Source organism: Aricia agestis, chromosome 17, assembly GCF_905147365.1.
Source record: "Aricia agestis chromosome 17, ilAriAges1.1, whole genome shotgun sequence".
Classification (NCBI taxonomy): Eukaryota; Metazoa; Arthropoda; class Insecta; order Lepidoptera; family Lycaenidae; genus Aricia; species Aricia agestis.
This window is the reverse complement of record NC_056422.1, coordinates 1,415,444-1,439,338: the sequence shown is the minus strand read 5'-3', so window position 1 is coordinate 1,439,338 and position 23,895 is coordinate 1,415,444. Positions and strand designations below refer to the sequence as shown.

The 23,895-nt window shown below is 37.7% G+C and overlaps 5 protein-coding genes across 6 annotated transcripts in view; 2 read left to right on the top strand and 3 right to left on the bottom strand.

The window, feature by feature from the left end:
- Positions 1-618: 618 nt before the first annotated feature.
- Positions 619-8,858, bottom strand: LOC121735172 (general vesicular transport factor p115). The gene is made up of 9 exons (XM_042125856.1): positions 8,659-8,858; positions 8,208-8,342; positions 6,928-7,874; positions 6,511-6,832; positions 5,715-5,859; positions 4,696-4,929; positions 3,551-3,714; positions 1,266-1,550; positions 619-826 (listed from the first exon to the last, which is right to left on the bottom strand). The coding sequence occupies exons 1-9, from the start codon at positions 8,734-8,736 to the stop codon at positions 746-748; spliced, it is 2,391 nt and encodes a 796-aa protein (XP_041981790.1). The 5' UTR covers positions 8,737-8,858; the 3' UTR covers positions 619-745.
- A 197-nt stretch (positions 8,859-9,055) lies between these two features.
- On the top strand, positions 9,056-11,674 carry LOC121735342. Of its 2 annotated transcripts, none has more exons than XM_042126138.1 (6): positions 9,056-9,314; positions 9,397-9,646; positions 9,857-10,070; positions 10,199-10,277; positions 10,549-10,658; positions 10,946-11,674. In XM_042126138.1, exons 1-6 carry the CDS (start codon positions 9,250-9,252, stop codon positions 11,107-11,109), a joined length of 882 nt encoding a protein of 293 aa, XP_041982072.1. In that variant the 5' UTR covers positions 9,056-9,249; the 3' UTR covers positions 11,110-11,674. The 2 variants fall into 2 exon arrangements, with proteins under 2 accessions (XP_041982072.1, XP_041982071.1); XM_042126137.1 differs by having other exon boundaries at positions 10,549-10,661.
- Positions 11,412-13,891, bottom strand: LOC121735337 (serine/threonine-protein kinase RIO3). The gene is made up of 2 exons (XM_042126126.1): positions 12,387-13,891; positions 11,412-12,214 (listed from the first exon to the last, which is right to left on the bottom strand). The coding sequence occupies exons 1-2, from the start codon at positions 13,740-13,742 to the stop codon at positions 11,789-11,791; spliced, it is 1,782 nt and encodes a 593-aa protein (XP_041982060.1). The 5' UTR covers positions 13,743-13,891; the 3' UTR covers positions 11,412-11,788.
- Positions 13,892-14,299: 408 nt separating this feature from the next.
- Positions 14,300-15,903, bottom strand: LOC121735343 (60S ribosomal protein L34-like). Its single transcript, XM_042126139.1, has 3 exons — positions 15,838-15,903; positions 15,642-15,712; positions 14,300-14,641 (listed from the first exon to the last, which is right to left on the bottom strand). The coding sequence occupies exons 2-3, from the start codon at positions 15,704-15,706 to the stop codon at positions 14,344-14,346; spliced, it is 363 nt and encodes a 120-aa protein (XP_041982073.1). The 5' UTR covers positions 15,707-15,712; positions 15,838-15,903; the 3' UTR covers positions 14,300-14,343.
- Positions 15,904-16,484: 581 nt separating this feature from the next.
- LOC121735338 (bone morphogenetic protein receptor type-1B) overlaps positions 16,485-23,895 on the top strand; it is a 98,949-nt gene continuing 91,538 nt past the window's right edge. The window contains exon 1 of the mRNA XM_042126129.1: positions 16,485-16,565. Within this exon, the coding sequence (XP_041982063.1) occupies positions 16,562-16,565 (4 nt within the window). The 5' untranslated portion in view covers positions 16,485-16,561. The remainder of the gene's footprint in view (positions 16,566-23,895) is intronic.

The window sequence follows — 23,895 nt, the reverse complement described above, 5'->3', positions numbered from 1 at the left end:
TAGGCGCTTTGCAGACGACGGGGCGGTGCGGGCCGGTCCATTTCGCTGCGTACGCCCGTCGATGTTTGCGGCTGCCCGCGCCGCGTACACAAAGCACACGCCGTCTGCGTTACTGCATGTAAACTGGTTTGTGTGATCCACGGCGGGCAGCCGCGGACATGCGCCGCCAGAGCCCGCGGGGCACCTGCCGCGCGGCCTTTTTGCCCGCCGTGTGCGTTGGTAATATAGGATTCCCTTTGTGCTTACACGGCGAAATTGACCGGCCCGCCCCGGCCCTTCGTCTGCAAAGCGAAGCTTAAGCTTTCTACTTTTAAAAAATAGTCTTGGTAAATGGTAACAATCCAGACACCTGACTTCCAAGTAATTGCATTAGTTGGCTGAAAACTTTTGTCATGCCATGAAGCAGAAGAGCTGGCCCGAAAAAAAGTCTTCCACAGACATGTAGCTCTAGAAGTCTAGAAGGATTATAATGTAAATCTGCTTACTTAACCCAACATATAACTATTCAAGTTACAATGTCTTTGTGTGTCATATTATGACTTGAATGTAGCGGACACAGACAAGTAAACTAACGAAACAATGTCCACTCTTATGGAAGAAACATTAAACAAAACTAAATCAGAATTTCATGTCACGTTTACTAGATTTTATCCAAAGAAGCATTACAGTTTCTTTAATAAAGTCCTTTTAATTTTCCTGGTCAGGCTTTACTTTAAAGCGTTTTCTAGCTTCATACAAATAACGACTACTTGTCGTGCGTTGATTCATCTTCGACCGCCTGTCCGAGCGATACGAGACGCATCTTGTATTCATTCAGCTTCATGTCCTGTAATACAAATTACAAAATTAACATCAATACTAGAGTTATAAAAGTCTGAACTTGTCTTTAACTTATGCATAATACGTTTAAGCTAATCGCACATATTTTGTCAGCACCGTACGCGCCGAACGCGCCACATTACACATAGTACACGAAATGCGGCGCGTACGGTGCGGATGAATGTGCGAACTGCGAGGTTTCATATAATTCAGAATATTCAGAATAAATAATATTTTATACAACGAATTATAAAATGCGGCGCGCCGCGTCCGGCGCGCGCGTGCTGATAAATTAATGTGCGATCATGTTACTGATTTAATGCAATTTGGAAATACTTTGTATCCCCAGGAAAGGATATTATGTGTTAGTTTTTATCTCGGTGCCACGAAATTGTAGACATTACATTGATGAATGTTATATATGCTGTAAGTATAAAGAAGCTCACCTGATCAGCCAACAACTCCAACAAGTCGTCTTGGTCTTTTTTAATCTTTTCTAACTCTTCCGCTGATTGCTTTTCCTTCTCCTTCAGAGCTGTCAACTCGCCATTTAGTCTTGTCACTTCGGCCGTCAGCTGTTGTATTTTCTGCTCGTACTCTCCCAACCTCGGGTCTGGTTGTGCCACATTAGGCACTTGGGAATGATGGCTGTTTGCCGACATTTGTGCTTTTAGTAGCGTATTCTCATCCTTCAGTAGAGAATTGGCCGCTATTGAGTCGTTGAGTGAACTCTGAAATTAAAGAGAATGCAATTTTTTTTTATGAAATAAGGGGGCAAACGAGCAAACGGGTCACCTGATGGAAAGCAACTTCCGTCGCCCATGGACACTCGCACATCAGAAGAGCTGCCGGTGCGTTGCCGGCCTTTTAAGAGGGAATAGGATAATAGGGGAGGGTAGGGATGGGAAGGGAAGGGAATAGGGGAGGGTAGGGAAGAATAGGGTAGGGGATTGGGCCTCCGGTAAACTCATTCACTCGGCGAAACACAGCGCAAGCGCTGTTTGACGCCGGTTTTCTGTGAGCCCGTGGTATTTCTCCGGTCAAGCCGGCCCATTCGTGCCGAAGCATGGCTCTCCCACGTATGAAATATTTAGATAATGTAGGCTATTGAAATATGTAATTCCATGTAGTATTTCTTGATTTATTTTTTACTAGCTGTTGCCCGCGACTTTGTCCGCGTGGACTTCAGTTTATAGCGCGCGATGTCAACAAAATTGGTGTCAAAAGCTTTTATAAAAAAAAAACCCTGGTACCCCTTCAATCAAAACAGATGTGCAGTGTGCACATAATATTTAATTTTTAAAAATTAAACTTATATTTTATGCCAAGTTTTAAAGCTTATTTAGCCCCCCAATTACACAACCTTGCCCATAAACTATTTATCATTGATAGGTTTAAGGTTACGTCACTGTATACAGGGTGTAACAAAAATAAGTGATAATACTTTAGGGTGTGTACGTGTTCCTTGTAGTGAGTTCACTGTGAAAATAGCAGCGCTGAAAGACCAAAATTTTTTTTCACTTTTGTATGGGAAAACTCGTGACGCTCGGGCCCTTGCCCATACAAAAGTGAAAAAAAAATTTGGTCTTTCAGCGCTGCTACTTTCACAGTGAACTCTCTACAAGGAACATGTACACGCCCTTAAGTATTATCACTTATTTTTGTTACACACTGTATACTTAATATAAAGTAAAAGTATTGACTTATTAAATAACGTAAAAAAGAAATAACAATCGAAAAAAATCGGAACTCAAATGTATGATGATACCACCTCTTATAGAAAGATGTTGGGCAAGCGTTAGCGCGATGTAAGAGACGCACGGCGCCATCTAGTATGAATTTTTGGAACTAAAATTTTCGTATTTTCACCCCCTTACAACCCTTTTTTCCAGTAAAAAAGTAGCCTATGTCCTTTCTCAGGCTTTAGACTATCTGTATACAAAATTTCATTACAATCGGTTCGGTAGTTTTTTTTTTTTTTAATGAAATAAAAAAACGGGGGCAAACGAGCAAACGGGTCACCGGCCTGATGGAAAGCAACTTCCGTCGCCCATGGACACTCGCAGCTTCAGAAGAGCTGCAGGTGCGTTGCCGGTCTTTTAAGAGGGAATAGGGTAATAGGGGAGGGTAGGGATGGGAAGGGAAGGGAATAGGGGAGGGTAGGGAAGGGAATAGGGTAGGGGATTGGGCCTCCGGTAAACTCACTCACTCGGCGAAACACAGCGCAAGCGCTGTTTCACGCCGGTTTTCTGTGAGAACGTGGTATTTCTCCGGTCGAGCCGGCCCATTCGTGCCGAAGCATGGCTCTCCCACGTATAAAGTAGTTTTGGCGTGAAAGCGAGACAGACAGACAGACAGACAGACAGAGATACTTTCGCATTTATAATATTAGTATAGATAATAATTGTTATTACAAGAACGCCCTTGTAGGATTGACGATTGTACTACCTTGAACTAGTGTACTGCACTTTGCAAGATGACAGCCTTAATTTTGATTTTTGTCACAAAGAATCATTTAGCACCTTCTTTAAAACATAAAGCATCATTTTCGATCCAAATGCTCCACGTCTATAGCCTCGTTTTAACCAGCGTATTCTTCACTACCTACCATCACCGGCCGCTGGGGTCACCACGAACTACCTATCACCGCATCTTGTATCGTTCAGGCGCCTGCTGTCGGATGAGGCTCTCGTGCCGCTCCAGTTGGACAACTACCACCACCGTCACCCACCTGCAGCGCGGTGTTGTGGTGCACGAGGCTGTCCATCTGCTGCAGCAGCTCGTGCAGGCGCGCGTCCTGCTGTCGGATGAGGCTCTTGTACCGCTCCAGCTCTACTCCCTCGCCCTCTGGCGCTGAACCGTTCTCCACCGCCGTTAGACTTTGAATGAGACCACCTAGATATAAAAAAAATGCTAGTTAGAGCATTGTTTATCATTTTATATTTTAATATCATGACTTCTCTTTTATATCTTATATCTTTAAACAAGCAATTCTTGTATATATATAATTGGAATCTCGGAATCGGCTCCAACGATTTTCATGAAATTTAGTATATAGGGGGTTTCGGGGGCGATAAATCGATCTAGCTATGAATCATTTTTAGAAAATGTCATTTTATTCGTGTTTTATCTAATACCGAGCAAAGCTCGGTCAAATAGCTAGTAAATTATTAAGAAAGAGTTAACAAAATGAACCAAAACACCACTTTAATTCTTTCGAATGACATACGTGAGCACAAATAAAAAAAAAAACAATTCAACTGTTCGGTTTCAATTTTATACTTTTTATAAATAATACGCGTTATGAATTTTCTATAGATTCGAAATTGATTCGCAACGGTCGCGTTACACATCAACTACAATAATTACAAAGCAACAACTTTTCTCAGCGCTACTAACTTCAACTATTCATTATTTTATAGTAGGGGAGGGGAGTGTGCTATTTGTGTAGTCACTCGGGGGTTCGGAAACTGCAGCCATTTTTAAGTTTTGAAAAAGAAAATATATATGCAGAAAATTGCTTATTTAGGTAAAGTATAAATATATTTCAGACAACAAGGACTATATCATTTAGTTTAGTGCAAAATAAAATATCTACGAAGCTTAGTTAGGAAAATATGAAGTTTTATTTTTTTATATTTTAAAATGTCCCTACAGGCTCACCTAACCTTTTAATCGTCATGGCTTTATATGGAAGCTTCTTTGGGGTATACTAAATATCCCCTATCTTAATCTGACAAATCCGATTACATTTCAATTTTGGGAGAATATGAGAAATGAGAATCTCACTAGATTCTCACAAATATCTCGCGAGGGTCATGTGGGCATGAGCATTACAATAAATAGAAGGTTAAAGTCTCTTGTGTCAATACTCACTCTCAAGCATCTTGCAGAGGCGGCAGAACTCGTAATCCAGCAGTAACTGTGAGGGGGCGGAGGCGCGGGGGGCGGGGCTTTTAGCGGCGCGTGCGTACAGCTCGTGACGTGATAGGTCAGCGAGGCGGGCGCACACGTCACCGCGCGTGCACAGAGCGCGAACCGCGGCTCGGGATTGGCTGCCGCTGTCGTCGTTGAACTGTACGCAGAGGGCGAGCACGAACGCACACATGCCTGTAATAAAACGTGTAAATTGTTATTAAAGAGGATGTGGTGTATTGCACTGACTTACGCAATGACTTACAAATTTTACTTTTTATATAACAGAATAAAAAGCATATAAGGAAGGTAACAAAGTAATTTATAATATATGTTGCCCATGTCTTTCTTACAATTCGACTTGTGATGTCACAAAACATTAGTGCGTTACAAAGGGCACATTAAAAAATTCATCAAAAAATTGCTTAATTTTACCTATAGTATATATAGGATGCGTAAACGCATTTCCCTAACGAAAAAAAAAAGGTGAGTGAGAGAGAAAGAAAGAGAGAGAGAGAGTTGGGTGGATGTGTCACAACTCACAAGAATGAATGCATAGTCTGTCAAAAAAGTGAAGAAATTAAAAAGTGGCACCATCGTTGTGTTCATCCCTTTCAAATCAATCTAAGAAAAAAGGGATGACACTACAATGTTGCCACTTTTTAATTTCTTCACTTTCTTGACAGACTATACATTCATTCTTGTGAGTTGTGACACATCCACTCAACTCTCTCTCTCTCTTTCTTTCTCTCTCACTCACCTTTTTTTTCGTTAGGGAAATGCGTTTACGCATCCCCGACAGTCTGGGGAGGGCTACCGGGGTATGCGGGACTCCCTGGGGGCGGAGGGCCGCGCCCGGGCATACCCACTAAAACCCCAACGGTGTTCGTGCTCTTCCGCTTAAGGCAGAGCCACGGGATACGCGGAATACACAACCGCGACCCTGCCAGCGGATGCCTCTGAAGGCTTCTCTCACTCACCCTGCAACAGGAACTCAGTGTCATCATGCTCATTAGAGCACGTCTGGTGCACGAGGTAGCCGACGCCGCCCGGCGCCGCCAGGAACGCGCTCACCGCCGCCGGGCAGTGGCTCAGCCAGGCAGACAGCAGCATCAACAGACCTACCTGAAAAGTAAAAAAATATATATATTTAATATTAAAAAGCTAAAGATTTTGTTTGTGCCGCGCCAACTTCACGAACTGTTTTTCTGTTTTTTTTATGTAATTTGGAACAAACATAGAGCACACTACAAGGTCACAATAAATTTTGCGGGAAAATTTATGTTTCATGCGTAACTTCTTATTACGCGGGCAAAGCCGCGCGGAGCTTCTAGTATTATTATTAATACCATGGTGTCTATCTAGCTCTTCAAGCCTAAACTGCAGAACCGATTTTTATCAAAAAAACTTAAAGGATAGGATAGTTTTTATCTTGAAAAAATTTACCTTTCCCCAGCGACATTACTATACAGTATACAGGGTGCAATTAAACCTGCCTGCCAAATTTTGATATATTGATCCGTGTTAAAAATAAAAATACGTATTTTTTCTTTTATAATCACTTAGTACTAAAATGTTGAGAAATAGCTTCCAAAAGTTATTCTAAAAAACACTACAATTAATAGACACGATGCGACGGCCGCGCGTGACGTGACTCTCCAAATGACACCCAAGCTCTGGAAAAAATTTAGCAGGGAGGTTTAATTGCACCCTTTAACATTACTTTTATAATTTAACTTTATTAATTATTATTCATCAGTGTTTAAAGTGACATACCTTCGCCTGGAGTTTTGTAGTCTGTTGTAACAACAGAGTGCATTGATGTAGAAGAGACACTGGAGTGCTACCGACATTGGTGGCTAGCAACACTCTCAACAGCTGCTCTTTCTGCGCAGGGTTATCTATCAATGCGTGCATCAGAGCGACTGCTGAGAACCAGTTGGATAGCACGTCGGATGAGAATAACCCACCACAGAGAATCTGACCACTGGTCAGGCTAGACACGTCAGTTGATGATGGCAGGAGTGTTTGAACCAAGCTGGCTTGTGCCATTTCGTTGTGGTAGAGATAGCATTGGAAACAGTATAACACTGCACACCTGTAATGTAAAATGAAAATATAAGATGGTTGCTAGAGACAACACAAGTAAGAAAAGAAATTTTTTTCAGAAAAAATATTCAAATCAATGCTAACCTTAGAGGGAAAGGCTGTTTTTCATTGACCATAGACATCAATAGAACAATAATTGCTGGTCGCGGCGGATACGAAGGCGCAATCACATTCCCCAGAAAGTCTTGATTGTTCACATCACCTCTCACTACTTCACCCACAGTATTTATTGTCTCTGTCAATATATCAGCTGGCACTCCACTGGCCATCAATATATTACACAAGGATTCTAGCAAGCCAGCATTCTTCATAATCTTTTGGCATCCCGATATAATTTGTATAGACAGAGTCGGTGATACCAAAGTCCGTACCAGTTGAAGCATACAATGAACATTTGATACTTTTTGTGGTGACCAACCAAGCTCCTCTGTTTCCTCAGGGATATTAAACATTGGCACCATCTTCTGTATAAAACTACCCTCCTTGAAGAAAGTTATGTTGCTGCTGTTGTTTCTTAAAAGATTCAACATAAGTAGCAAACAGTCTTCCACTATTATGCCACCGTCAGAGTAGCCTTCACTGGATACAATCTCGAAGAGCCTGTCAAATGCATTCTCAAAAGCTACAATTTTTTGTATGTTGGCATTACCTTTTGTCAATTTGACTAGCAATAACAGTGCTTCATTACGTATCACTTCTCTCGTGTCTCCTAGGAGGTCCATCATCTTTGAGACACCCATTGGTTTGTCAAGAATGATCTCTTGAATATCTTTTGTCCTATTTGTGAGAAGGGAAATTAGGAGTTGCACAGCAGATAGTCTTACTCTAAAGTCATACTCGTCTAGTAGATCAAGCACTAGCTGTATGTTGTGAGGGTCTTTGATGAACATCTCTGTGAATTGTTCACCGATGTTAGGTGGTATGTTCGGTTTGTTCTCTTCGTCTTCAAATTGTGATGGACACACAATATTGTTGACGGTGTCCAGGGCATAGTTCACAGTTTCATTGTCTGCTCTATCCAATTCTAGCACCTGGAAATTAATTTTAGTTTTGATATTAATTCACTTATTTGAATATTAATTAAGAACAAATTGAAAATACAATTTAACACCTGTATTGCAGACACAATAGATTTTTAATTGTTATGCAGTAGCCGGCTGCCGCTTAGGGACTGATGGCTTAATCCTTCGATCGTAGACTCTTGGAAATCTATTGTTATTCTATTGTGTCTCACTCACTGGTGAGCTTATGGGGCTTGATGGGATAGTTAGTAGATTCATGGATTTTTTAAATATACAATTATTATGTCTTTTTCTGTTATAAAGGGACAAAAATGAAGTAAAGGGACAAAAAAGAATTCTTGCCTGTTTCAAAGCATCCAACCCATGTGCACCAACTTCTAATCTGTATTTACGTGACAAAGCCTTTAAGGCTCTACAAGCATCCCGGCGATCTTCTAGCAGCGTCGAATTGGTGACACGTTCAATCAACCTCTCCACCTAGAAAAAGAACATTGATAATAAAAAACATTAGAAAGATGGTGGTGGTTTAATAATTTTTTTAGGTTTTTTCATTAATATACTTAGTTTAGTCATGATTACGCACTTCAGACATGATAACTAAAGTCTCCGTTATTAATTATATCAAAATTTGTGAAAAAATAGCAAAAAATATGTTGATCATAAAAGGTGCCAGAAGTACTGAATGTTGCAAATATAACCCGGCCATTTGGTGGAAATTAATACATCGAGAATATTTATAAATAGATTAGGCAGGAATTGGTCAATGATCAAGGAAATAACTATAAAATGTTACCGTTTCAGCCACCGACGGCTGTTGACCAGGTTCGGGTGCCCCTAACACAGTTTTTAAACCACTTTTGAGGAAATCCATATTTCCAGGATGATTACTACTAATCCAGAATTAATAACTTCACTTTAAATGTAATTAAATATCATAAATAAAACCATTTTACACGAAAAATTTGATTTGGATTTCATATTTTAGGACACGTCAAGATAATTTATTATGACAATGTCAAAGTCAGTTATATTTTTTTAATTCTTGGGTATATTTTAGGGAAGAAGAGAAAAAGGAGAAGAAGAAGAAAAAAATCACTACATACTAATCTATGGATCGTGGCTGACGTTTCATTTGTTTACAAAATGTGTTTATTTAATTAAAAACAATATACTAGTAATCTGTGTTTAAAAATTTCGAAAAATTGAAAAAGTTAAGTACCGTACTTACCAAGAGAAAAGAAAAGTACTTTCATATAAAATTTTAGACACTCATTAATCTCCCATCCTAAATAAATATGATCGAGAACTTATGACTCAAGTTTCCTTGAAGTACTTATCCCATTTCAAAATCAATATTAAAAATCCTATTTATCCCAGATAAATAATGGCAACAGATTTAAACGAAAGTTTTATAGCTAAATATGAAAGTGTAAATACAAAACTGAAAAAGTAGGTATGCGAAACGTTATATCTTGCTACACTTACAAACTTCATAAAACTTAATGTCCGTGCCAATAACTTGAATTTTTAGGCGCTTCTTGCGTAAGCCGAATGTTTCTGAGGCTACGAACGAGTTTGTCGCCCTCGCTATCGAATGCGAACACTCCGAGCAGCCAGCATTTGCAGGGCAGATCTACATAGGGGCAGCAAAATGTGAGGCATCCGCTGGGAATGAACTCAGTGAAGCAGAACATTACCTATCTGCTGCTAGACAGTTTATAAAAGCTGAAAAGAAACTGTTTGCATTGAAGTTTGACAGTCCCGATAGAGAGAATTTGGAGGTATGGTGTTATTTTTATTCATGTAAAACATTTTCATATTTCTATTTTTGACTTACAGCAAACTTGAACTAACATAGGCAACTTTACTCAATTTCTCATGTAGAATGTGAAACTAAAATAAAATTGAGTTTGTGTATAGTTTTCTACCTAGAGGCAAAGTTACTTGGGCCGCAAAAAACTAAATTTAATATGGATAAACTACTTTTACAGGCTGCTATCTGCTGTTATATGAAAACACTAAACAAATACCCAGAGAAGTCACCATTAAGAGCATCAGTTCTTCTAGAGCTGGCCAACAATTTGGTTGATTTGAATCACAGACAAGAAGCAATTGTATATTATGAACAAGCTTTGAATAATATTACTGACAAGACTACGAGACTAATGTGTTTGAGAGATTTGATGAATATACAAATTGACTGTGGTGAGTATTTCATTCAAAAATATTATAATTTCAAATAGTTATAATGTTTAGTAACTCAAGAAAAGTAGTGTGCCCTATCTCTATATCCATTTATATTGTCTAACCTAGTTTCACTGTGTTGTATTCAGATAAATATGATGCAGCATTAGAGACAACAAACAGCATACATGATGGTGATTTTCACATACCAGAAGGAATTTTATCAGAGTAAGTTAAATTTTTTCTTCACAAAAAGTATTATAATTTGTAAGCTCAACTTTGTAGGGAGCAAGGCATCTTGTTTCTTTTGCACCTTTCTGATTATATATTTTTTTTATCCAACAATGGTATAGGCAAGATATCTTTGTCTGACCAGCTACTTCTGAAACATATAAAAAAAGGACAAAACATTATATAACTATAACATTATACACTGTTGTTTTTTTTTAATAAATTTATACAGTGTGTATCTTTTATTGCATTCATTACATTTTTTCAGATTGCAAGTGACGAGAGTTTTGCTGGGGCTGATTGTGGAACCTGAAGAGGATGGAAAACCCGAGTCTCTGAGGAAGCTGTATGATGATATACTGAATGATGAGGACAATGATAGTAAGTTTTAAGTACTCCAGTAATGACGGAACTGTTACTTTCATATAAAACTAATTTCATTTATTTGGCTGAAGATTGACATGAATTAAAAATTAACATTTAAGAGTTACTGTAATTAAAAAATGGAATAAATTTAAAACATATAGCTATTCAATATTTTTAATAAGTAAGCATTTTATATTCTTTTATTAATATTTTAATAGGATAAAATTCTCAGGGAAATACTTCGACAATCTATATAGAGATCAGTGGTTAGGATAGTAACATATTTATTTACTTTTCAGGTTTACCATTCAACCCAGATCTAAAACTCAAGCTACAGTCCATTATCATTTCCTGTGGGATCTCAGATAAGCAATCTTTAGTGAACATTTTTGTAGACACGAAACAACACTTGACAACACAACAGATTCATCTGATGGAAGCATTGATACAGAGCAAAGAATAATTTTAGTAGCCTAAAATTACACTAAAGAATATAATTCATGTTAACTATATTGTAATGATTATTTGGAGGTGGATTTTTGCGATGAGGCCCGGCACGCTGAGCCCCGGCACGGCCTGTCTCAATGGACTCACTCCTTTAATGTGCATTGTTCTTTGAGGAAATTATATTATGATAAAACCTTACCTAATTATTTTTGGACCATGTCCTACTGCTAAATAAAGAGTTTTTTTCACAAGTAACAATCCTAGTTTGCTATTTATTGTTTTTAAGTTGAAAATATTTATTAATAAGTCAATCAATCAATCAATCAATCATTTATTTGCATTAAAAATGGTACATTAGATGTTCACATAAGTAAGTACATAAGTGAGTCTAAACTCTAAAGTAAGATTTTATTAAATTACTATCCTGCCCTGGGCTGGCAGCCATGTATGGCAAAAGCCCTTAAAGTATTATTTTTTTAAATAAAGATATTTAAAAAAATAATACTATCCTGTTTGGATTAAGGTTTTGCAATAAAACAAAAAAATGTCTCTTTATATTTTAATATAAAAAGATTCCTGTTATCTATCCCATATTTTTTTGTTCTTGATTTGTTGATTTTGAATCAAACATTTTGTAAATATTCATAAAGAATATATTTACTTCTTAATATTCTGGCTAATAAAGTGATTCAAAGTTAAGACTTTTTTCTTATGTCCTTACTACTTATATCATTGTTAGTGGTGGGCAAGGTTATGTCAATAGTATTGGCAAAGTTAACAGTTTTGTCCACAACCACATTATTGGGTACTTCATTGCCAAAGTCAGCGGCATCGTCGACCTTGCTCAGTTGGGAGAGCTCCCACATTTCTTCAAACTCATCTTCATCATCCTCAGTTTTGACTTGTTGCAGTTGGATCTCATTAGATTTCTGCCAGCAATACTCAAATGGGTAGCTGATATTTCTGTTGTCATCCGGAGCAATCTCAAAACGTGATGACAGGGCATTGAATGTTGTATGCACACCTTCGAGTAAATTGACATCAACCTCTTCAAAACCAGTGACGGACTTGAACAACTCCTCAGCTGTTATCATATCTGGGATGTTTTTTTTCTCGAAGAACTGAAATATAAAAAGTAAAATTATATTAGAAACTAAACTATTTAATATTGTCAAACTATTGCATAACATTGTGGGTCAATGACACACAATGCATGTTTTGCAATAATAAAGTCAGCAATATTATGCAATGTCACAAACTCATTATTTTATATAGCAAAACAATAATACTTACATTGATTATGTTATGGCAATCTCGCAGCAGAAATTCTAAGCCATGAGGATGATCAGGCTGCACCGACTGGGAGACATCAATCAACCAGCACTTGTCCTCCCACCAGAGTATATTATACTCTGATAAGTCAGCGTGCACCAGATGGCCTACATTGTACAACTTATGCATAATATCTATAACTTCCTTGTAAACGCTCTGCCATTTCTCTGGCTTCATTATAACATCTCTCAGCTTCGGAGCTGGCTTGTTGTCCTTTCCGATGAAGGACATAAGTAGAACATGCTTCTTCAAGCAGATCATTTCAGGGCAGTTAATTCCGACCTTCTTGATTCTCACCATGTTATGCATCTCCTTCTCTGCCCACATGTGGACAATCTTTCTTGGGTTCTGCTTCGAGAACCTATCCTTAAATCTATAGTCAGCTTCGATATACTTGTCTCTGGTTTTAAACTCATTCAGAGTAGTTTTAAACACCTTGATTGCACATTCCTTGGGAAGCACCAAATCGGGATAGGATTGATCGGCACTAGCGTGAATAACTACAGACTCCTTGCCAGTAGAAATTATTCCATTTATACTCTCTAGGATACCATTGTTGACGAGTTTGAACAGTATGAGTCTGGTGGCCTCGTCCAGACCCATTTCGGCAGTGGCTTGGCTCTCCTTACGATCCAACATTTTGTTTTTTCTAGCTTGATTGTGTCTAGAGTGCTCTTTCAGCTGATTGAACACAGAGTTGGGCAGTTTCATGTCGAACCCGGCACCGTCACCCGTGCACACGTCGGGAGGAAATGCCATCACTTTGCAGGCGTTTCTCCGGCCGTTTATAACGCTGTCGTGCTTAGTAACCATCTCGCCATCCTTCATGACGAATCCCCGTTTGGGAAGACTCGCAAATTCTTTCTCGTTTGTTTCGAACCGATCCCAGTCTTTCTTGTGCGCGAATTCTAGTTCATCGTCATCAGATTCCGAGTCGTAGATGAGATGCTCAGGGACATAGCGGTAGTTATCGTACGATACAGAAACTTTAGCATCTCCATTGCGCTTCTTCTCCACGCGTTTTATTTCGTTATCGTGCTCCTTGTCGAACTGATTTTGCAGCACTTTCGCAATGATCGCGTCCGAATCGCAGCTGTCTTTGACGTTAGATTCTTCGATTTGCCTAAGGACTAGAGGCGATATGTCATCTATTTTAGACTGCGTGATGGCCTGGTGATCTGTTATAATGTCCGATATTTGTTCTGCGAACTTCGTATCCTCCTTCACCTGCAGCCCTTTGGCGTATTCCTCCGACATTATGTCCGAGAGGTTGAGTGTGTCCACTGGTGCTGAAACTTTCTTCCAAGGATTCGACATGTTTGTATAAAAATATATCACAGATTGTTTTTTTAATATAATAAATAATATAATTTGATAATGTAGTACTAATTCCTACGCTATATTAATATTACACAAGATTTGAGTTATTTCTGCAACACAAAGCAATAAAATTGCGATGTTCAAATGACGTTTGCACTTTGACAGCTGTCTATCGGTCAAACATTGACTTTAGTTTTTTAAAATTCTGATAACGTTAAAGGGATACGTAATAATCATCCAAGAAAAAGAAGATTTCAAACCTAAAAACTATTCAATTATTCATTACAACATACAGAAAATTTGCAATATTTCTTACTCAATTTTTCGTATGGGGAAGTAATAAAAAAATGATAAAAATACGGAATTTATCCAAAATACTTCCACACATTCACCAACAGGTGGCGTTGTAAAACTAATATTTTGTCCGAACTCTGAACAAAGTACCTACCAATAATAACAATGTTTATCTTCTGAAAATCGTATTTGTCGTAGGTATGTAATAAACAGATTATAATAATGAATAATCTTTACTAAAATATAAAATGTGTATAAGAGAAACAAGGCAATGGTTTTTTTTTAGTTTTTATTTAACCCTAATTCATTTAGTGGCTTTCTTTCCTGATTTTCCAGAGGAGGCCTGTTGCGCTTTAAGCACTTTGACAATCTTCTGTTCCTCAATAAGGAAGGCGCGTACAATGCGCTGCTTAACACATTTGTGGCAGAGGACACCCCCGTAAACGCGCTTGACTGTCTTTTTACGGTAGCACAGCCTGGAGCGTTCAGCTGGGCGGGCAGGTTGGATACCTCTGAGCTTGCTTTTGCACTGACCACATCTCGGGATCTTCTTGGGCTTTTTTACATATTGGTATACCAAGCGACCACCAGGAGTCCTTACTCTGAAATGAAAAGTAAGACACTCAATAATAATATGTAATAAAAACAGTCTGTGTTAGTGTAATTATCACAAAAAATAAAGTAGTTTAATACTTCATTATTGACTAAAATGCCATTACACAACTATGTTGTACATAAATAACTTATAACACGAATATTTAGCTTTTTTTTTATGAAATAAGGGGGCAAACGAACAAATGCGTCACCTGATGGAAAGCAACTTCCGTCGCCCATGGACACTTGCAGCATCAGAAGAGCTGCAAGTGCGTTGCCGGCCTTTTAACAGGGAATAGGGTAATAGGGGAGGTTAGGAATGGGAAGGGAATAGGGGAGGGTAGGGAAGGGAATAGGGGAGGGTAGGGAAGGGAATAGGGTAGGGGATTGGGCCTCCGGTAAACTCACTCACTCGGCGAAACACAGCACAAGCGCTGTTTCATGCCAGTTTTCTGTGAGAACGTGGTATTTCTCCGGTCGAGCCGGCCCATTCGTGCCGAAGCATGGCTCTCCCACTTGTAAAAAGCTTTACAATGTTAATAATCTATAGCATAAATAAACCAAATTAAATATGGTACAGCTTAGCTAAACTGAAGATTGAAATAAAACTCAAACTACTGTGGTATAATATACAGAAACAATAGTATTTAAATAGATTAAACCATTATATTATGCTATTCATACATTACAAATTAGTACTTGTAAAGTGAGTTTTGTCAATAATGTTACTGTTGTGGCTGAGAGCACAGATATAAACGTCCAATCATTACGTGGGTCTAAGTTAAGTCAAAACTGTATATAAATATGCCTATTATGAGTATCAGCGTATTGCTAAAAGTCCAACGACACACTGGGAAGAGCCGACAGATTTTATAGGTTATGTTTTAGTAAGTGCTCGGTAGTAATAACTAAATGCAGACTAAGAAAGATTGTAATTGATATTATATAGCGTTTAAATTAAGACATCTTCTGGGGAAATAGCTGATAAATAAATAAAAAGAAACTTACATTCTCCTTTGGTTGGACTTGGTGTTGTAGGACAACCTACGCCTAAATGTAAGTCGCTGTACCATTTTCAGCTGAAATATAAATGAGATTATAAGAAACTATCACTAAACTTTCTAAATCACAGGTCAATCATCATTTTATTTCACAAAACTTCAAGATTTCTTTCGATTTCTTTTTCTCTTGCACAATTCCGTACCTTTTTTGACAGCTGTACGTACGAAAAGAAAACAAATTTCTCAATTGACAATTTGTGTTCTGGAATCTGGCAACAATATCTCTTGTCTATGGGTTTGTTGGGTTACTGATGTTAAAAATATTTATTTTTAAGATTTGAATATACGATATCGGATATTGTAGTACCTACTGGCTAGTGGCTACTACCTAGATTTTAGAGGCACCATAGAGAAATTATACTAAATTAATTATTTAGGGGCTTAGCTGGCGGATACCCAGGCCAGGTCATGAGTCATGCAAAAGACGTGACAAAGAAAAATATATAGAAAAAATATTTTGTGACCATGGTTGTTGACCGTTGTTGTTTTTAAAACAAAAATAATTAATTATAAAATTTCAACAGCTCACAGATACCTACAGCCTACAGGTCCCATACAATACTAGTTTTTCAAAAATATGCTCTTATTGGAAAACACCCAATTTTACCATTCGATTTATCGTTACGATTTTGGTTACGATACGATTACGCAGATCTGTCAAAAATCTTTTATTGCAGATTGAGATTTGAGTTTGCAGAATGCAGATTGCTCCAATCTATGGTTTATGGTTTTACTCCCTTTGCCCATCCCGACCGGGACGAATTAAAAAAAAAAAGGTCTATGGTTTAAAATGGCTGCCGTGGTATGTTTTGGTGTTTGTGTTTAAAATTGTGAAAAATTGCTGTTTCGAGTTTGTTTCTACAAAATATGGGTAAGTTAAAAGATGATTTACTTGCTTTTATAACTAATTCCAAAGCGGTATACTTTAAAGTTACTTCACTTGTAAATTATGACCAAGTTTCTGTTACAAGTTCATAGGTTCAGTCAAAATCATGTTTTTGTTATGTCTTACCTCGTTTAGAAGCATTTAAATGCAATGATATAATGATATATATTGTAAGAATTGTATAAGAATATAAGTTTATTATTGTCGTCATTACCAGCGTCCACAGTGCGACTTTGGTATATTCCATAAAATTAGTTTAAGCTGTCTGCTGTCTACAGTCTAGCCCGTAACACATACCACAATATTATAATATAAGAAGTATGCATGTATCTAGAAGCATAATCATGTTACAGTTTATTTTGTGCATAATCTTTGTGTCTCTAGAAGTTAAAGTTAATAAAATGTAGTACTTTTGTAATTGTAACAGATTAACAATTTATTATTTTTTTTTTTTTTTTTTTTTATTAAATAAGGGGGCAAACGAGCAAACGGGTCACCTGATGGTAAGCAACTACCGTCGCCCATGGACACTCGCAACATCAGAAGAGCTGCAGGTGCGTTGCCGGCCTTTTAAGAGGGTATACGCTCTTTTCTTGAAGGTTTGCAGGTCGTATCGGTCCGGAAATACTGCTGGTGACAGCCCATTCCAGAGTTTATACCACCTATCTTATCCCTATCCCTATCTTATGATTCTGAATTTGTCGGAAAGCAGACAACATGACATTTCAGTCATCTACAACCTAAATTAAGTTCTTCAAGATTACTGAATATAAAATTTACTGTCGCAGATTTACCATTTAACACTTAGGCCATGGGGGCTACCGGCGGACCCTATGGCCTCCTAACAAAAGAGTTACAAAAGTGCTTTGGCTTGCTGCACTAGAATTATTGAGGGTCGCAGACGGAATCCATGACAGGGAGAGTGTTAAAAATGAATAGACAATTTTTTTACCTCCTGGAGCTCCTGTACAAATGCCTAACTTGTTTTACAAATTTTGTATGATATTATGTATTATTTTTCATAAGTTCGGACAGGTCACCCACAGCCACTCTGTGTGCATAAATTAAATAGTTTTGTCTTTCCTTTAATTTTTTATGGCTTCTTCTACCCTAATATCTTGACCTTTTGTACTTGAAGATGCTATGATATGCCACAGAAATATTCTTGGCATACTTGCTTCAGTTGTATTTAGGGTTGCCACCCATACTAAACTTTAAAGTATTGTACGTTATTTCAGGCAATTGTACTTTGTACTTTACAAAAATAATAAAGTACGCAAAAATACTTTATTTCAAACTAGATGACCTGATGAACCTCTTATCACCTATCTCCCAACATAAACCCTCCCTGGGCTTCCACGAATGTTTCAAGACCAAAATAAGCCAAAGCGGTTCAGCCGTTCTCGAGTTTTAAAGAAACTAACAAAGTACAGAATTCAGTTTTATTTATACTTACAGATAATTTTATAAATTGTACTTTATTTTTATACTGTGTACGGTTTTTTTCTCACCTAAAGTAGCCAATGTACTTTATTTGTAAAAAAAAGGTGGCAACCCTAGTTGTATTCATGGATAAACCACCATCACAAAGCCTCATTTGCCCACCCCTGCTCAAGAGTGTTGGTTCACATCTTCTATATTACAGCTATCCCTAACCTGCGGCCCGCCGGGACACCTGTGGCCCGCGTGATGTTAAACCATTGAACGCCTACCGGCAAAATAATGTAGTCGTCGTGGAAGATGTGAATTTTTTTCCACTTTTAAATCGTTAATTTTTAAAGAACGTTATTTTTTAACCCTAAAAATTTTTTGTTGTGGCTCGTGACGCCAAAACCACGAAGCTAAAGCAAAGGCCAAGACCGCCATGTTTGTGGCCCGTATGAAAAAAAGGTTGGGGACCACGGTTCTATAAGGACTTTATAGCGCAGTCGTCCACAAACACGTCAAACTAATTGAACTTTATTAGTTATTACTTATTAATAGTTATTATTATAGTAATTATTATTAACATCGTAAATTACGATTTCCTTTGGGCTGTACAATGTACATTACGATTCATAATGAACATTGTGCAGCCCAAAGGAAATCTGGTTGACCACTTTTCCTCGGCAATAAGCTCTAAAAGTTAAACCTTTAAGTACAATAATATTATTCGAATGTACATCATATCGACGGGTAAAAGCCGCGGGTGATAGCGGTATTTATGGCCATACGAGCCCCGAGCGCATCCGAAATTATATCGATTTATAGTCATAATAGTCGTGGTGTTTCTCACCTCAATGGTTTGTAGCAGTGGTACGCAACCTTTTTAGGGTTTCGTACCCAAAGGGTGATAACGAGACCCTATTACTAAGACTTCGTTGTCTGTCCGTCCGTCTGTCTATTTTGGTCTTGCGGGCCGCAATAAATATTTTTAGGGAAAAAAATAACGTTCTTCAAAATTAGCGCTTTAAAAGTGGAAAAATTTTCACGACGACTTCGCACTTTATTGCCGGTGGGTGTGAATTTCAAAAGGGTTTAACTTCACGCGGTAAACTTCAGTAAGTCTCGGCGGGCCGCACGGGCCGCAGGTTGAGTGTAGCCGATTAATATTATAGTCGTAATAGCCGTGGTGTTTCTCACCTCGGTGGTTCATAACTAACAATGCCCGCCGCCATACCTCATCCGAGGTGTCAGATATAATCCATAAAAAGCCTCAAAGGCTTAAACTTATATGTTATCGTGGTGGGACCATGATATTGTAATTCCGCGGATGATCCCGAATTAATCTCGTTTGTAGGCGTTAACTTGATAATCGAGAAATACTGTGAAAGGGAAATAAGCTTATTATTGTACATCTAGTTCTAGATGTAACCTATTGTACAGTTCGTTGCGCTAAAAATTTAAATGCGTTTAAAACGCTTGACGGTAAAATTTTCCAGGATATATATTAACCTACGAACTTGAAGTACTTACCTACATATCAATAACCAGTTTAACGACGAACAAACAGTTAAATGTGAGAGTAAATTAAAATAAGATATTATTATAATTTACTCTAATTTATGTATTTAAATGATCATTTGGATTAAATAAATCGGATTAAAGTCGTAAAGTAAAGTTAATCAGTACATCTTATCTCATATTCAGGTGAGATTTAATAATATTACATTGTATTACACATATTACGTATTTATAAAGTGGTGCAGACTGCAGTCCAGCTACTTGTACTATTATCTATTCTGTGGTCCAGCAGAAAGTTTTATAAATAACTAGCTGTCCCTACTTCGTATCACTTTAAAACCTTCCCTGGACTTCTACGAATGTTTTAAGACTAAAATCAGCCCAATCCGTTCAGCCATTTTCGAGTTTTAGCGCGACTAACACATTTGAAAATCCATTTTTATATATAAGATTATGTAGCATGAGCTTCCTAAAACACGGTGAAATAAAATAAAACTTTGATTGTAAATTACATAACTAGCTTGCTTAAATTCATTTCTAGTACACGCCGAGTTATTGTACCATTTATTGCCCTTTTTTTACACTATTTATAAGTTTCACACTTGACAGTAATAATATACACTTTTCATGCACTTTTTTCACTTTTATTAATTAACAATTATGTTTCACATACTGTTAAAGATAATACTTAATTAATAAAAGTTGAAAAAGTGCATGAAAAGTGTATATTATTACTGTGAAACATGAATTTCCACCAAGAAGTTACGGTACATTCAATATCAGATATTTATAAGTGGCATTTAAATTTGTAGCATTATAGTCGCACGACCATCCTCGTTTACGTTAAAACCAAAACGGATTTAAATACAGGATATGTCCCAAGAAAGTCCCCCAAGAACCAGAATGATACTCACCTTAGAGGTGAGCGCAGGTCTGTGTTCGGGGAAGCGGCCGACATTGAGATGGGTCATTTTGTTATAACAATATAGCTAAGATTCTGGATAGGGCTGCCAATTTGGACTTTTTATGGGATATGGGAAATTTTCTTTTAAAGTGTTATATTACTTGTAATAAAAGCTAGACAATAACGAACATTATACAATATACATATTGTACGATTGTTTAAAAGTTTAAATACACCCTTAGGTAATTTCATAGCGCTCAAGGGTGTGGGCACTGCCCACTGGGCAGTACATCTTCAAGTCCGTAACCTAGTGGGAGGATAACCCACACGAATCGCTAGAGACGCATGGATCTTACTTACTTAGGAATCGACGTTTCTCCAACGCGGGAATCGAAGCCAATTCCTAGGGACCTATTTAAAATCAAACCACTTAAAGCTTTAGCTTGCCTTCACCTGCCTAACGTACACCGTTACTTACACACATTCTAAGAAAAGTAACCCTTGCAATAAAAAATGGAATAACAATATTCCGATGGCAAAAACTGATAAAACTACCATTAATTGAATGAATAATAATGAATGGAAATATATTTCCCGTCCACTCTAACCCCAATTAGCGATTGTAAACAATTTTTCTCTAGCGTGACAACATACTGACAATTACACGATGTTATTACTTATTTATTACACGAGTGAATCACATGAAACATGTAGTAGTTAAGTCTGAAAAAGAGTAAAGTTTACTTAGCTCAATGGACACATTCAATTTCCTTTTATTTTTTGATTTTAGTATAAATTACAGTTTGTGTTAATTGTATTCTTGTTGTAAATTTTCCATAAAACACTTTAGCCTAGGTACATTGATAATGTTACGTGCTAGGGTTCGAAGGATTTGGAGAGAAAGACCTACTGACACTCTTGAAGACTTTATTCACTTCCACTAAGCACTAGGTCCAAAACACTAAGCATTATCACTGTCCTAGGTCGTAGCCAAGTCGTAGGTTACACTGGTTCACTCACTATTGATCACTTGTTTTTACTCCGAAGTCGCCTTGAAGATCGCTCGAAATGAACTGAATTACCGGCCCGTCTGCCTGCGACTATTTATATGCGCCGAGGCGAATCTCAGAATGTTCCTTTCTAGAATAAACCCCGATTTGCGTAAACAAGTGTGGTATATTTCTAGAACCTAACGCCATCTAGTATCGCATAGCGGATTTACGCTGTCTGCGTTTCTTCGATAAGTTGCACTGGTTTGACGCTAGATGGCTCTGTGTGTCCGTAACAATAATTTTAATTTAATTTCTTTAATTTAGCCTTCTCTCGCTCGCTTCGAAAGGCTACCTTCAGTCTACTTTTTGTGTCATTGATAAATATTGGCAAATTATTTTCGCTTATATTACATTTCTTTTTTTTATTTAAAAGTCGTGGGAAGTCAATTATTACTTACCTAACACGCGTTTTAGGATTAAAAGAAAAACCACTTATCTTTCACGTAGAGACAACCCTATAAGAAAGTGAAGCGTTCTCTTCGTTTTTGTAGTCGGAGACTGTAGCCGCCACTCCGTGACAATGGACGCGATCCTCTTAATTCCGCTATTGTTCGTTTTTTGGTGTCGCTTGTAAACTGTTACCTATGTAGCCTGGTTATATGTTACATAAGCTATGTCCACACTATGCACTTTCATCTTCAATTTTCGTCATCTTCTTTTATTCAAATTTCGTTTTGGCGCATTTAATAATTGAATGCGTCAACGAACGCAACGCCAACATTGTCATTTTTGTTCAGTTGCAATGTCTGTCAGCTTCTTTTACTGGGTGGAATATGTACGGCTTATTTGGTCATAAGAAATTCCAGAAACAAAATAACAAAGCGAAAGTTTTGGATACAGTCAGAGGGCATGCGTCGCGGGCATGCCTCACGTACGCTGTTGATTGCGCTATAACACATGCCCTTGATGAACAGAAAAAGGCACACTGTATACACATATACACATACACATAGCTATAGGAACTCTTGATTCTGATAGAAACCTATCCGTAGCCCGAGTTTTTCCACCTCTGTCCAAAATGTAGAGCTATAAAGCTATTTATTTGCGTGAACTGATGCCCAGATTGTGAGGTTTTACCACAGGCATTTATCTACTCGCAGCTCATTTGATTGGCTGATGTCAAAACATTGATCAATCACTTAATAAAACGTTTTTATATTGATCCTTATATTCGCCCTCTGCTGGGCAAAGGCCGGTATTGAAACGATCAAGAGGAAAAAATCTAAAACCACATCTGCCACTTTCACCATAAAATCGGTAAAATATCCTCTGGCAACACCTACGTGACATCTGAGACGGGGAGTAGGCAGAGAATATATCGCCTGCCTACGCCCTGAAAAACTAATGAGATGCGTCCGATTAATTTGCCGACGCGTTATAGATGTGGCAATATTCGGTCCCGTTACGTCGCCCACTTGGGATCATTACCGGATGTATCCTTTGTTGGATTACTATTCAAACTTTCTGTAAATGTTAATTTCTTTCGGGTATAATTAAGCTGATCTACTTGATCTTCTGTGCCACTTTACAAAAATAGACCAGTGAAAATAGAGAATATTAAAACTCTATTACCAGTTTTAATATTATCTACATATTTACAGGAATTTGCTCAGCATTGGGTATACCGTATAGTCTCATTATTTCTGCGATTTTGAGGAGTTTATATTTTACTAGCACTTTTAAGCAAATTAAATACCTTGTACAGGTATGAGCCGCACCGTTGTAATTAAGTGTTCTCAATAGTTTTTTTTTCTGTCACCTTAGATTATGTGGTTAGGCTTAGTATGAATTTTTGTTGTTTTGTTTGTGCGTTTTTTGTTCTTGTTTTCTCTGTCTCTTATGCTTTGTTTTATTGTAGTGTGCTGTGAAATTTGTTGAATAAATGTCTATTATTATTACATAACTTAACTATTAAACAGATAAAAGGCATTCAAAAACTCCAGAAACTAGAAATTACGTATTTACGAACGTTACAATATTTTTTCCTCGATCACTTTCAACCATTATAAACGGGTGTTTCTTTCCGTGTTTCCAACAAAGGAACGCGTTTGAGAAAAATGCCCATATCAAGCACAGGATGCTCGTTGCTCAGTTTCCCAGGGTACGTTTATGGTCATTGGATTAAGCCGCGACGAATCGTGCACGCACTGATGTGTTGGATTGTCATTTACAATGCCACGGGTCATATATGGAACTTTTTTAGGATTAAGAAATTCATTCCGATTTGTCACGGCCCTAAGGTTTCTCTGGATTTATAAAAAGTTTACGATGTGTTTGCCGCGGCGGTCGAATGTAACAGCTCGATTTTTACAGAATACCTTAAACTTTATACAGGAAGATTAAATTACGGGTCGATTTTAAAATAGAGGATATATTATTATGCGGTTGAACTCTTTAACCATTATTTTTTTTATCT

Excerpts from the sequence above, each read along its gene's own strand:
- LOC121735172 (XM_042125856.1), bottom strand. The coding sequence starts at position 8,736 with ATGGATTTCCTCAAAAGTGGTTTAAAAACTGTGTTAGGGGCACCCGAA. Across the intron at positions 4,930-5,714 it reads CACTGAGTTCCTGTTGCAGG|GCATGTGTGCGTTCGTGCTC; the intron begins GTGAGTGAGAGA and ends GTTTTATTACAG. Across the intron at positions 3,715-4,695 it reads CCTCTGCAAGATGCTTGAGA|GTGGTCTCATTCAAAGTCTA; the intron begins GTGAGTATTGAC and ends TTTTATATCTAG.
- LOC121735342 (XM_042126137.1), top strand. The coding sequence starts at position 9,250 with ATGGCAACAGATTTAAACGAAAGTTTTATAGCTAAATATGAAAGTGTA. Across the intron at positions 10,278-10,548 it reads CCAGAAGGAATTTTATCAGA|ATTGCAAGTGACGAGAGTTT; the intron begins GTAAGTTAAATT and ends ACATTTTTTCAG. Across the intron at positions 10,662-10,945 it reads GAATGATGAGGACAATGATA|GTTTACCATTCAACCCAGAT; the intron begins GTAAGTTTTAAG and ends TTTACTTTTCAG.
- LOC121735337 (XM_042126126.1), bottom strand. The coding sequence starts at position 13,742 with ATGTCGAATCCTTGGAAGAAAGTTTCAGCACCAGTGGACACACTCAAC. Across the intron at positions 12,215-12,386 it reads ATTGCCATAACATAATCAAT|TTCTTCGAGAAAAAAAACAT; the intron begins GTAAGTATTATT and ends TTTATATTTCAG.
- LOC121735343 (XM_042126139.1), bottom strand. The coding sequence starts at position 15,706 with ATGGTACAGCGACTTACATTTAGGCGTAGGTTGTCCTACAACACCAAG. Across the intron at positions 14,642-15,641 it reads AAGTCCAACCAAAGGAGAAT|AGTAAGGACTCCTGGTGGTC; the intron begins GTAAGTTTCTTT and ends TTTTCATTTCAG.